General features: G+C 35.8%; 1 protein-coding gene across 3 annotated transcripts in view; it reads right to left on the bottom strand.

Moving 5' to 3' along the window:
- Positions 1-15,012, bottom strand: part of enpp1 (ectonucleotide pyrophosphatase/phosphodiesterase 1) — a 275,870-nt gene that overhangs the window by 42,113 nt on the left and 218,745 nt on the right. For all 3 annotated transcript variants that reach the window (XM_082146672.1, XM_082146673.1, XM_082146671.1), the window contains 5 exons: positions 10,454-10,579; positions 7,530-7,590; positions 4,517-4,614; positions 2,789-2,868; positions 2,395-2,514 (listed from right to left, as the gene is read on the bottom strand). In XM_082146672.1, coding sequence (XP_082002798.1) covers positions 2,395-2,514; positions 2,789-2,868; positions 4,517-4,614; positions 7,530-7,590; positions 10,454-10,579 — 485 coding nt within the window. The remainder of the gene's footprint in view (positions 1-2,394; positions 2,515-2,788; positions 2,869-4,516; positions 4,615-7,529; positions 7,591-10,453; positions 10,580-15,012) is intronic.

The raw sequence follows: 15,012 nt of genomic DNA, 5'->3' as shown, positions 1-15,012 counted from the left end.
TGTGTCCGAAGCCGAATACTGTTCGGAAAGGAAACGACACATTCTACAAAGGCCCTAAAGAGACATGGTGACGGAACAAAAATATGATCTGGGAGGGAAAAAAATACATTTCAATGCTTTTGCATTCTCTCGCAATTATATAGTCGGGTAATTATAATACATATAATTTGTGGGCATCAGGGAGAAGCTATCAATATGCTGAGTATTGAAATCACTTTTTTAATGCGCGCTCGCTTTTTACTTTAACTTTCCAAATTCGCAATCATAGGTATAGAGAACGCAACACATTTTACAAGATAAGATATTTCTCAATGACACTCAGAATCCAGTCCCATCCTGTCAGTCATCTCTCCTTACTCTCTGCATAAGTGAAATCATGATGTACTGACATAATGTAACCGACAATTCGGATTTAGGCTTCGGAACATCCCTAGTTGCTCCTACAGTGAAGTACTCATGAAGTCATGAAGAAGCACAAAAAATTCAAGCATGCACGCCTTCAGTCAGAAACCACAAAGCCATCTCTGTAATTACTGTACAAGGCAATATATAAGATGTATTCTAGCCCAGTTTAAGGTTACACAGGCCTACTGAATATGACCATTAGAAACCGTTAGTTATTTAGTCTCAAATGGCAACATCTGCCACTTTTCTCAAGCAAATCTCTAGATCTTCTAATAGAACCCCTCACACTGCACACATTTCAGCACCATGGACGGGGCAAAACAAAGGCGCGTAGCTGAAAGTTGAGCACCAAAACGAATAACACGGGCAAGTGTTCCCAGTGAAGAGTTAAAGGAAGTTTAGAAGCACTGGCCGGCACCAACCAGGATGTTTTTTTGACCATTTGCTTCATGTTTGCTTGCACATCTGTGCACCACCCTTCATTTCCCTCAAACAGCTATCTTGGTGAACTCTAAAGATAATGATAATGATGAGGGAGGTAACAGAGGATGGGTGTGACTTTCCTCTTATCCCACACTTATACAGGATCATTTGGACAATCTCTGCCTCAAGAGCTTGAAGAAAGTTCCACTCTAGATCTTGACAACAAAAAATAAATGCGAGAGGATTTGTCCAGAACAGAGTGATCCAAAAGAACATCAGGACTCTTGAAACAGGAATTTAAAAGGATGTGCAATTGAAGAATTATGATGGTCACAGTCCGAGCCAAATTGCGACGTATCCAAAACTGAACGGCTTATTTTCTATTGGGTTTGGTGTACTAGTATACTAGTTAATACTATTTAACAGTTTTCATTAAATACTATTTTTGCTTAGCATTTTTGCTTTTTTGTACATAAGAAATATGAATATTTTAAAAAGACATCACAATAAACTTTAATGCCATTTGAAGTTGTCATCATTTATAGTATGTAAAGTAAATTAAACATTCACTAAAACATTTTTTTTTTAGTTACTTTCATATTATAGCTAATTTAGATTTTGTTTATGGTGAAATTAAGTTGTAAATATCCAAGCAATTATTATATACTGACCTACATTTAAGTAACATTCTTGCTTTTGTCTAAAGAAAATATATTGATCAAGTGGTCTTTATAATAAATAATCTTTCTATTTTTGTATGATTTTTAGTTTTTTTTGTCTTTGGAAAAATAAATCTTTTTGATACATGACCACATTAACCATGAAATCCCAGCAAATCATTTATTACTTATTTGGAACCTTTAAAAAAAAAAAACTTTTTAATTTTAAATTCAGTTTAAAGGTTCCCACAAGAAATTTCCTTAAACAATCTATATGAATAGGGTCATCTCAAATATATCATTCAAATTCAAGTCGTCAAATTTATTTGTAAAGTGCTTTTCACAATACACATTGTTTCAAAGCAGCTTTACAGAAAATCATGTTTGCAATGTTTATAATATCTTCTTAATATCTTTGCATTTAATAATAATCTTAATACAGTTGCATCTATCAGATTAGAGCTGGGTAATAAAATTTTACATTTTGCAATGATGCAAGCAAACAAGTAGCCTAGTTATTTTATATTCTTAATTTTATATTTTATATATCGCGCTACACAGGTATACTGTATGTATGTGGATAAAATTGGACAACTTTAAAGAGCTGACCGATAATATAGTTAAATTTTGTGTCGAAATAAAAAAATCAGGCAGTTGAGATACAGAATATATATCGCTTTACGTGATATGCAGGTAGTCTGAGACTAGACTTAAACCTTGTCTGTGAAACCATGGGTTAATAATTTAATTACAAGTACATTACATAATCCAGATTACATATAATCAGTTACTACCCAGCCCTGTATGCAGATAATGTTGGATATAAAATATATCAGGGTTCATGTATAGAGTTAAATTCGTCCATATTGATTTTTTTGTTTTGTTTCATCTGTGTGCATATACTCACTGGTTCACCCAGGTACCACGAGGGGTTGAATTTCTCATCGACTCTCAAACTGAAAGAGGCATTACGAGTGACATCATACATCTTATTGTCCACAATTCCATGTGATTCTGGATATAGACCCTGCAAACGAAAAACGCTTTATTAAAAAAGCCTTATTTCACTCATTAGAAATCAGGATGAGCAAAGAAAATGAACTTGTTTGGTCTGTAAGCAACCAATGGAACTAACAGTAACTTAGTAATTTGATAGTCTTACCCTCATTGATGTAAATAGAAAGGAATGCAAATCAAACATAAACTATCTACTACAGAAAGCAATAACAACTGTCATTACATTTTGATGCATATGTAGTTCTTTATGAGCAATTGTGGATTAATTTCTACCTGTCACTTACTGTCACTATAGTGTAATGGTTTGGGAAGGTCTTGGTGGGATATGCAGGCCGCATATATGGCGTGGAGGTTCCACATTTCTCTGAGGAAACAAAACATGGCATTACCTCAACCACTGGAGCTGGTGTACTAGTTAATATAAACCAGTGGTTATCAACCAGGGGGTTGAGGGCCACTAGAGGCCCTCAGCAAACTTCCAAAGGGGTTTCAAGATGACTTACAATTATTTAAAATGAGACAAAAAAGATGGCAAATCTGGATATACTGTATGAGGCAGCCTAATTTTTAAAGTGCTTTCTACACCTGAAAAAGTAGAGATTGTGAGTAAACAACTTTTTTTTTAAATACTTATCCTTAATCTTTTATCTAGTAAATCATGAATGACTGGGAAATTTTTATAAATTCAATAGTAAAAAGAAAAACATTTTGCTCTTAAAATGTCTGGAATTCTTCAACTTTATTTAATCATTTTTTAGTTTAGTTTAGTTTAGTCATTATTTATTTATTATCACTTACAGTATTTGAATCTATGGATGCTCCTAGTTTTGGTAAATCTAAAAAAAAGTATTGTAAACAAAACTCTGTTGTTACAGATGTACCAGAGGAAACCTATTAGTCTACATGGGGACTTGACTGTTGTTGTGGACAATGGGGGTCCTTGGAGTCAAAACGAGTTGAGAACCACTGGTTTAGATTAACCACAGCACAGTATCACAATATCTGTCTTGACTTTGTGAAGACATGTTTCCGTTGCTTTTAATAGACTAATTCAGTTATTTGAGCCGCAATTTTGAATTAATATAAGTAAATGTTTGTATTATCACAATGTTTAGTACTAGCTCCTAACGGATATGAGAGACGTATTAATATACAGTTGTGCTCAAAAGTTCACGTACACCTTGCAGAATCAGCAAAATGTTAATTATTTTAGCAAAATAAGAAGGATCATACAAAATGCATGTTATTTTTTACACAAAAGATGTTTCACAAGACAAAAAAATTGCTGAATTTATAAGAATAAATACCCTGTTCAAAAATGTACATGAAACACGAAGCATTAAGAGCCAGGGGGTGAAAACGTTATGAATTTGATGATCAAAGTAAATTGTGCTTCATTTGTCTTTTGGGAGACACAAGTATCTTCTGTGGCTTACGAAGGGCAGAAAATTTGGACATCTTTATCCTGTTCAAAAGTTCTGAAAATATGGATCTTAAAATCATATGGTCACTGCTGGAAAGGGTTCAAATATGCAAGAGATCCTGGAAAACTGAAGAATTTTTGGGACCTGGAGGTTTTTCTTAAGAACATTGAATCATGAATGAATCATTTTCTTAAGAACATTGAATCATGAATGAATCATTTTCTTAAGAACATTGAATCATTCATTGTTTTATGGTTGTTCTTGAGTCCCTTGTTTGTGCTGAGCAGTTGTTCTGCCTTAAGAACAACTGCTCAGCACAAACAAGGGACTCAGGAACAACCATAATTTTTTTTAAATCATCCAGGTAACGACACACAGTATTAAGAATCAAGGGTATGTAAACTTTTGAATGGTATAATTTTTTATAAATTCAGCTATTCTTTTCTCTTGTGGACTATATGTATAAAAAAAAACGTTTGTAAAATATCTTAATCAGGACGAGTCAAGTCAAGTCAAGTCAAGTTTATTTGTATAGCGCGTTTGAGCACGACTGTAGCCGGGGTCAAACTTTGAGTTAATGTGACATACTGAGTTTGCTGATGACAGGAAGCAGGCTGCTGTACGCTTCCATGTATCCTGCCCTGAATCCGTCCAGAGACACCAGCAGCAGCGGCGGTTTCGAAAACCTAAAGAAAAAGACGAAATGCTTTTTCCAAATGCTTGTCATAACCATGGAAAAAAGTAGCTTCCTCTTTAAGTAGAAGTGCCCATGCATAAGTAAAAATAGCAATAGGAAACATGAGCACAGTTTCACCCAGAGAAGAGTGAATGTTGGTGTCACACCCAAAACCCAAAACGCCAAATCCAACAACTAACATGCTTTGAAATTACTGAAAAAGCTCTACAGTAAAAAACAAGTTTCGGACAAACTGGTTTTGGATGAGTGATTTAATAGACAGGGATTTTGCGCCTTTGGTTATATTAAAATCTAACAATTTGTTTTTGTCATATCTTATGTAAAGCAACACTATAGAGTTCCATTAGCATGCCGTTCCACTTCCAAACAACTCCTAAAAGACCCATCAGCCATCCTTAACCGTATCCTTCAAAACTGAAAAGAAGATTGTGCCTATATAAAAAGAGAATAATGCATAAAACATTAGCAACATTTTTTGTGAGACTACTCAATTTCAAACTATAATAAAATAAGTTATAATATGAAAGGAAATGCCATGAAATATACAAGCCCACTGCAAAACAACAATTTTCCTGAATATTACTTTTATATTTTTTAAATTATTATGGCTCCCCACTACACCTCATAATGTGTTTTATGATGAGATGAAAATGGCAGCAATAACTGTTTGAAAGTCTTCTCAACAGAGCACATGGCTCATTAAGTTGTCTGTTTGTGTTTATGCCAGTGAATGTCATTATGGGCAAAGCTAAATGCATTTCAGAGTGAGTTTATTATAGCTAATGGAAAAGACAACACTGACCAAACAGTCCATTTACCCAGAGTCAGACATAAACACACACACACCCCTAAACATCTCTCTGTGCATCTAAATATATGCATTTATATACAGTGCCATTTAAAAGTCTGAGTCCACATGTGATTTAAAAGCTAATTTAAACTTGCGAAGGCACGGTAAGTTTTAGGATGCTGCCAATTTAAAACAAATAATTATGATGTACAATGAATACTTTTTATAGACCACTAATCAAATATGTACACTGGTGAACTAAATACTCTAATATTCCAATACAATACATGATTTCCAAAGTCATGTTAATTCTTTCAGTTCAACTACTGAAGTTATGCTCATATAATTTGTCACAAAAAAACAACAACATTAAAGTGCCCCTATTATGCTATTTTAAAGGCTCGTAGTTTTGTTTTGGAGGTCCCCTACAACAGGTTTACAAGCATCAAAAGTAAAAAAACTGTTTAATTTTCTCATGTGCACATCACCACATCGAAAAGATCAGATCACTTCGACATGGCTGCGTATAAAAGGTAAAAACGATATAAATACTGTTCGTTTTCTCACACAAACCGCTCGTTTCGTGTCTTAGGCCATCAATGTGTACTTACGATGGGGAATTGTTTTAATTTGGACTCTGTGCTTGTGTTTTGAGATAATGACCATAGACCTGCATTATATGACTGACAGACAAGAACGGTTTGACCTAAAAATATAAAAATTTAAACTACTGCGGAAAAAAAGACACCTACATCTTGGATGCCCTTGAGGTAAGCTAAAACATACCAAAAATTAATTTCAAAGTGAACTATCCCTTTAATGTATGTCTATTTATGCAGCAGCAGCATATCTTAAATCGTTTGTGTATGTATTAGGAGTAGCAAGTCCATACTTACTCTGCAGCAGCAGCAGATTTAATCAACAGCAGCAGCGTAGCAGATCTAGACTGCCAAGACCAAATTAACATTTGCTGTATTCATGCTAAAACTATACTGGCATTGAGATATTGGCATGGTAATGGATGTGGCAATGTTAAAGTATTTGGTCTCAGTGGAATAGATCTGCTACACTGCTGCTGCAGAGCAAGTACAGAGACTTGCTACAGCCAATACATCCACACACACGCTGCTGTTAAGACATGCTACTGCTGAACATATAGCATACATGAAATAACCACCATAGCAGATCTATACAGGTGGAGCTGGGGAAGGTGGAGGGTTTCTGAACGTGCGTTGCAGACTGCTAACAGCAAGCAATGGCAAGTATTTAAATGTTGAGCAGCAAGCTCATTGGCCGCTGATGCCACAGCAACCAATCAGCTGCGCTATGTAGAAACGATGTGATCGCTAACAAACTGAGATAAGGCCTATGAAACCTATCAGCCCGTGCCATTTAGAGCTTAATGACAGAACTTGTACATAATATATTTTTTAAATGTATTATACAAGTAAAATATAATACTGCCACAATGTCACTAAGTTTGGACTTTGTTTCTGTTTGCACTTTTCCCCTGTTGAGATTGTTGTCGTGGTTGTTAATTTGATTACGTCAATCAGGTCAGGTATGTGTCACTAATTATCTTTGTTTACCTCTGTTTCTGTTCACTGCTGTTGGGTCTCGTTTATGTTAGATGTGTTGTATGCTGTTTTCAAGTGATAATAATTAGCTGTCAGTGGCTAATGCACCTACAGGATCAAACATGGCTATGATTGTGTACATAACCGTTACTGAAGTATGACAACTAGTGGAATTATGAGCTGACTCAGCCAACATCTAAAAAGGTTAACACATACGTCATATGTGAGCAATTTGTGTTTTCAAAGGGTTCGAAGATCAGTTCCAGTGAAGTCTGTGAAGTCTTTGGCTAACAGTGAGGCATCTGTTTTAGCTTTCGGACGTAGCCAGGGATATCATTTTCAAAAGAAACAAATAATGTTTTATCCCAAAGGTTGGTAAGAACATATTGTCAAAGGAAAGTGGTGGCCAACACACACAATGTGTCTATAAAACATTCAAAGGCTCATTAACTATAGATGCTAATTTCTAAGCTTTGAGTTAAGGATATTAACCTGATACAGAGCCACAGATCTCATTTATAAACATAAGTCTGTTACCCAGCAGGACATTGAGGAGTGCTGATGTCCTCACAGTCCTCTTCAAGCCAAGTTTTTTCACCTGTGAAGAAAGAAGGAAGAGAAAGCAAGTATTAGTAACTGGAAACTCTGGCCAGGTGTATTTGTTCTTGCAGTGTTACATTTTCCAAGATTCGCATCGACTTAAAAGTGAGAAAGAGAAATGAAAGGGCAATGAGGAACAATTCAGTTTTTTTGAAGGGAGAGGGTGGAATAGTTGGCCTTGGTACGACGATAACACTACACACATATTCAGACAAAATCAATCAAGAGGGAAGCCAAACTACAAAAAAAATATAAAAAAAATACTGGAACTTCATCACAGTGTTCTAATGATAAAAACAAACAATTGACATAGTCCAGGCAGCTTATTTTGATATTAAGTGATAATAATTAGCTGTCAGTGGCTAATGCACCTACAGGAACAACATGTGATTGTGTACATAAACGTTACTTTATGACAACTAGTGGAATTATCTAAACATCTAGTCATCTAATCATCATGTGTGTGCAATTTGGGTTTTCAAAGGGTTCGAAGATCAGTTCCCACTGCTCTCATTTCAGCTACAGCCAAAATCTTGAAACCCAAAGAGTTATATGTCATTAACCAAAGGTAAAAAAGGTAAAAATTCCAGCTATACAAAAACTGTAGTTGCGTTGTTGTTGTTGTATTTTAAATGTTGAGTTTATTAAAAACCCTTTTAAATTAGAAAAAATTAATAAAATTCAGATCTCAAAAATAACATTACAGCATAGTTTTATATTTGTGTGAGTGTGTGTGGTTTGGGGACATTTTTGGTCCCTATGAGGAAAACAGCTTATAAATCATACAGAATAATGTTTTTTGAAAATGTAAAAATGCTGAAAGTTCCTGTGATGAGTATGTTTAGGGGTAGGGTTAGTGTTAAAGGGATAGTTCACTTTGAAATTAATTTTTGGTATGTTTTAGCTTACCTCAAGGACATCCAAGATGTAGGTGTCTTTTTTTCCGCAGTAGTTTCAATTTTTATATTTTTAGGTCAAACCGTTCTTGTCTGTCAGTCATATAATGCAGGTCTATGGTCACGGTCTCAAAACACATGCACAGAGTCCAAATTAAAACAATTCCCCGTCGTCCAAATTAAACAATTCCCCATCGTAAGTACACATTGATGGCCTAAGACACGAAACGAGCGGTTTGTGTGAGAAAACGAACAGTATTTATATCGTTTTTACCACTTATACGCAGACATGTCGAAGTGCTCTGATCTGACGTGTGCGCAGACTGGTGCATAGACATATACACACTAGATGTCGCCTTGTCTACGGCAGTTCATTGAACGAATGTCTTTAAGGCGACATCTAGTGTATATATCTATGCACCAGTCTGCGTACACGTCAGATCAGATCACTTCGACATGGCTGCGTATAAGTGGTAAAAACGATATAAATACTGTTCGTTTTCTCACACAAACCGCTCGTTTCGTGTCTTAGGCCATCAATGTGTACTTACGATGGGGAATTGTTTAATTTGGACGACGGGGAATTGTTTTAATTTGGACTCTTTGCATGTTTTGAGACCGTGACCATAGACCTGCATTATGACTGACAGACAAGAACGGTTTGACCTAAAAATATAAAAATTGAAACTACTGCGGAAAAAAAGACACCTACATCTTGGATGCCCTTGAGGTAAGCTAAAACATACCAAAAATTAATTTCAAAGTGAACTATCCCTTTAAGGGATAGAATATACAGTTTGTACAGTATAAAAATCATGTCAATGGAAAGTCCCAATAAAACATGGAAACCCAGTGTGTGTGTGTGTGTGTGTGTGTGTGTGGGGGGGGGGTGTGTGGGTGTGGGGGTGTGTGTGTGTGTGTGTGTGTGTGTGTGTGTGTGTGTGTGTGTGTGTGTGTGTGTGTGTGTGTGTGTGTGTGTGTGTGTGTGTGTGTGTGTGTGTGTGTGTGTGTGTGTGTGTGTGTGTGTGTGTAGAACTTTAATATGTTTCAATAAAACATATTCTTTTCCACAAGAGTTGTTTTGTTGGACAGTTTAAAGTTTACTGAAAAGTCTATAATTGGCTATTTGGCAGATTCCCAATATGACAACTTACCTTACAGTAAATAGTGTGACAACATAAACTCTCTTTTTTTTAACAGGGTAATAAAAGTCTAAAAGCTTTTAGTGCAACACTAAGATACAATACAGAAATTGGCTTTCAAAATCCCATTTACTGGAGTAAATGTGAGATGACTGGCATAAAACAATAGTGATGCTATATCACTATTTGGACACTATTCTGTCTAAAATAATCAGCTGAACATTTGTGAAAATATTTAAAAGAAAAACATCTGGCCATGTAGGGAAGATGCACAGCTCTCTATCCTGCTGAGCGGAGATGAACTCCAGGCCCGAAATCCTTCAGATCCATCACAACTTCACAGCTGCTATGAGCCGTTTAATAGGGGTGTAACGATACCCTCATGTCACGATTCGATACATATCAAGATACTGAACTCACGATATGATATTATTGCGATACTCCAAGACATATGGTAAAAGGAAAAAAACGTACTGTTGATTAAAATGCTAAATGAATAGGCTTGGTGCTGGAAACCCAATGCACAGGACAATGGTGACACCAGAATAAAAATATTGATGATTCTGAAGCTGAATACATATTGTCACTATCCACAAAGGTGATTGATGCATTTTTGTATTGCGATATATTGTTACACCCCTACCGTTTAACAAAACAGATAAATGTCTGTTCAAACTATGAAATAAACCTAACCAGCTTGAGGATTTTATACAACCCTTACAGGATTGTATCAACCCCAAAATGTATGTATTTCACTTGTACAAAATAAATGACAACTAATAAATATGCAGCTATGGACTACAGAGCAAAGCATGTCGTGTACCTTTACATGTGCTCTTGTAGTTGGAGCAGCAGTCGCCCGCTTCCACACAGTCTGCAGAGCAGGAGCAGAGGCTGTTCACCGAGCGCTCCTCATCGCACCGGAACTTAGAACACGTCCAGAGTCGACCTGGAACACAACGACTGAGGATAAACAGCACGACACTGATGACGTGGGAAGATTGTGAGGGTATTCAATTCAAGTTAGCTTTGCACAGTACACTTTGTTTCAAAGCAGTTTCACAAAAAAAATGAATGTTTAAGTGCAGAATCAAGACATAAACAGCTGACAAGCTGGTGTATATGACAAGCCTTCAGAGCTTTATTTACAAACAGACATGTGATTTAATAACTTGTGATAAAATTTTTATATATATATATTTGAATATTTTTATTCGTTTTTTATTAAGTTTTAATTTGTTATTTTGGTCCGTCAAGTTATACTCAATGAAAATGAGAAATGTGAAACTAAAATAAAGTTTTATAAGTTTTATAATAAATAAAATTTTAAGTTTATTTACATTTTACTTTATTTTAAGTAACAGAAGTTTTTTATGGTTTTAATAATAACTCTGACATGGATGGCACATTTTAGTTTTTCTTATTATTATTTAGATATAACTATTATTAAAGTTATATTAAAGATATATTATTATCTATTAGTTCTATCATAAAAAATGCTGGTTTGGTTGCTTTCAAATAATGATATAACATATTCTTAGCAACATATTACACATAACATATCCCTTGCTTTCTTTCTCCTGGAATACAAAAGAAGATATTTGAAACTGGTTGTCCACACAATGGTCAGTGGGGTCCAAAAACAGCATGACTTTCAAAATATATATTCCACAGACAAAACATAGACAAAGTCACATATGTTTGGAAAGACATGAGTTAAGAAACCACCTTTTTAAACAAAACACTGAGGTTCAGCATCTGCTGGCAAGATAAGGATTATGTGCATTTTGGTTTGCAGTAAGTAGAAGTGTGAATCTTTATTCTAGGACAAATATGTTACACAAGATAAAGCAGCAAAACATTCTGTAGTACTGAGGTTTGCATGTATGATGTAACAGATGCAGCTGTTTTACTGGTAATGAAGTTCTATAGTATTGTAAATGAGAAATGAGACTGGAGGAAACAGCGAGACAGGAAAAGAGTCAGCGTCAGCAGAACGAAAGTCACTGATCCTTCATGTGCAATTCACCAAATTAATGCGAAATCCACCCATTCCTCACATGCAGTGCACACAGCAGGCGCCACGGGGAGGAACATTTGGCTTCTCTGTTGGAAAATGGAACTGATTCAAAACATCAGGGGGAAAAAAACCCGACAGGGAGTGCCTAAACTTGGAGAAACCAACAGTGACTCCGCAGAGCTCTAACACTGTCCTGAGGGAATTTCAACAGGTGGGTGTTGATGGTTCAGACATTCTTGTTTCCAATGTTTGCAAAGTAAGGCCTTTTCTAGGCCGTTCCAGCCCTGCATAAATGCTCAGTGTCTGGACACACACTTTAAATAACTTCATTTTCCCTTTTTCTATCTCAGACACACACAAACACAGATGGTTTGCAGGGCTACCGAGAAACAAAACATAACTTAAGGCTTCCTCAAACCGAAGAGTGAGAGTGATGTTACAGTAACATGACCCAAGGGAGAGTTTACACCTAACAACCGTCTCGGGTGAGAGAACATAAGAGAACAACACTAAATACAGGTTCAGTTGGTTGAACTTAAGATAGCTTTTTTGACCCACTTACAGTAAGTACAGTATATCTTTATATGTAACTTCATTATTACTGCTGTCATTTCCAGGATATGGTTAAAGTGCTCATTTAAATAAATTGACAATATATAAACACAAAAAAACACTTAACAAAAACCTTCTGAAAAATGGTTTGACCATGACTGTAAAACAATTAGACAAGAGCTCGGATTAATTTAAATAAAAAACACAAAGATCCAGTCAACTCTGAGTTACGCTTAAAACACTCAGAACTTCTGAAACAATGCAAAATCACACTAGGGCAGAGGGAACTGGATTATTATAACACACACACACAAAACAGATCCTAATAACAGAGGAATCTGTGTAACCAGTAATTTGGGAAAAGAATTTTGTTCTATAATCAACTCATCAAGTCTCCAGAACAACCTAGACATATTACCTAAATACTGCCACAACTAGACCTTAGAAGTCAACATCCAAAAAACTAAGATTATGATATTTCAGGAGGAAAAAACAGATATCTGGAATATAAACATGCATTTACTGTAAACAACACCATACTTCAACACTCTTTACAATATAATTATCTTGGTCTGGTTTTAACACCCACTGGAAATTTCAATTTGGCAATTAAAACATTAGTTATAAAAGCCTGCAGAGCACTGCACGCCATACGAATGGAATTATTCAAAATAAACACTGCAATCAGAATCTGGACAAAGAATTTTGATAGTGTGATGTTGCCTATTGTCTTATATGGAAGTGAGGTCTGGGGCTCAGCGAAAAGGTTTGGGACAAACATCCTTTAGAAGGTCTACATACAGAGTTCTGTAGAAACATCCTTCATGTCCATGAACATGATAACAACTCATGTAGGGAAGAACTAGGTGGTCTCTTCTCCTCAATTTAATGATTAAAAAAAGAGCTTAAAAATTCTGGATACACTTACTAGTTCTGAAGACTATCTGCATTTTAAAGCAATTAAAACACATGAATTGAGTGCTAAGAAAAGTCATCTTTGTGCAATGGTTTCAGAACTGACTAACAAATCATTCAATATCACTGCCCCTGAAAAACCTGCAAGAATTAAAGAAATTATTAATCAAGAGAAAGAGACACACATGCAGCATTGGAAAGAACAAACCAAAGAGCAAAGTCATCTCCAATGTTATCTGAGACTAAACAGAGAGTACAGTCTGGCTGAGTACAGTCATGAGAGTACAGTTCTCCTCTGGCCAATGAATGAGCTCGGTGTGATTATGATTCAGGCAGCATTACAGGTCAGAAGTCAGATTGGATTAGAACATTCAGAATATTTATACTTTGCAATATTATTATTCTTACTTTCAACCCCAAGCTCTATAGGTGGCGATTTAACAATAGTCTCTTGACAAACTCAGAATTTATGATGCAAATTAATCGATAGCTTGAGTTCTTGGATATACATAGCTCACAATGTCACAATCTGGAAATATCATGGGAGATGTGTAAGTGTTTTATAAGAGGTGTCTGCATGGCTTTCTCTTCAAAGTTAAAAGCATCAAGATCTAGGCGAATGACAGAGATTGAAAAAGAGGTTTGACTTGGAGATGCAACAGAAATAACACTTCACAGAACAATCTAATATTTTATCAGTTTTAAGGGGACAATATAGCTCTTTGTCTCTATACAAAGCTGAATTCATTGTACATTGATTTAAATTCGGTTGTTAAGTCGTGACGTAACCACTCTCCGATAATACTCTTTCCGGGTCCAAAGTCCAGGTCCTCTCTACCTACCTACCGCTTTCGCTAGTGTTTTGGTTATTATTGAGTGTTTTTACAATGCCGCAGTGTTGTGTCCCGTGTCCCGAGCTAACATTAACTCACCTCGTAAATCTTCTTTTTCATTGATGCCTGGACTCTACCCTTAATTATGGCACCTGAGTGATGAGCTACACTAACCACTCTGTTGGTGTTAAAGGAATTTAAACCCTTTTTGACCGCCAAGGGTGCCTCACTAAGAAGGACGTGATCGTAAATAAATTTACAGGTTCCACCATTGTTATTTCTGGACGAGAGGAGCGCTTGGACCCGGAAAAGGCTAAACGTCACGCGTGACGTCAGACTTAACAATCGGATAGAAATATTATTTTCAGGGAGACATGGCAAGATGATTTTTTTCATCTTTAGACAAAATTAGACAAAATCTTCCATAAATGCCACTAGAAATAATGAGGGTGATATTGTCATAGAACCTAAACAAAATAATCAGGTATTTTGTGATTTTTACAAGAATCTGTACACTTCTGATAATGTGTTGGACCTAAATAACTGTTAAGTTTTCCTCAATAGCATGTACCTTACCAAAATTACAGCTCACTGATATAGATTTTTTGGAGGACTCCTTAACACTTGATGGGTTAAAGATAGCAGTGAAGTCTTTTTTAAAGGGAAAAATCTCCTGGCTTGGGATGGTATTCCGCCAGAGCTCTATTTAGCCATATGGGACATAGTTGGAGTTTTAATATTAGATTTGATTAACTATGCCCTAGAGCATAAAACTTTACATAAGAATCAGAAAACTGCTCTTATAACATTATAATAAAAAAAAAAGATGGAAATGACCCCATGAAATGCTCCAGCTATCATCCCATATCATTGATATGTGGATGCCAAATTATATGACAAAGCTATTGCGATACGCTTGGATAAGGTAATGGATAAATTAATCCATCATGACCAAACAGGGTTTATTAGAGGTCATTTGGAAGCAGATAATGTTTGCAGATTTCTGCATATTGTGGATTTGGCAGAATCATTAACCTAACGATGTGCAGTGCTCTCATTGGA

This window comes from Leuciscus leuciscus, assembly GCF_965113295.1.
Source record: "Leuciscus leuciscus genome assembly, chromosome: 19".
Classification (NCBI taxonomy): Eukaryota; Metazoa; Chordata; class Actinopteri; order Cypriniformes; family Leuciscidae; genus Leuciscus; species Leuciscus leuciscus.
Note: the sequence above shows the minus strand (reverse complement) of the source record. Positions and strands in the feature narration are given on the sequence as shown.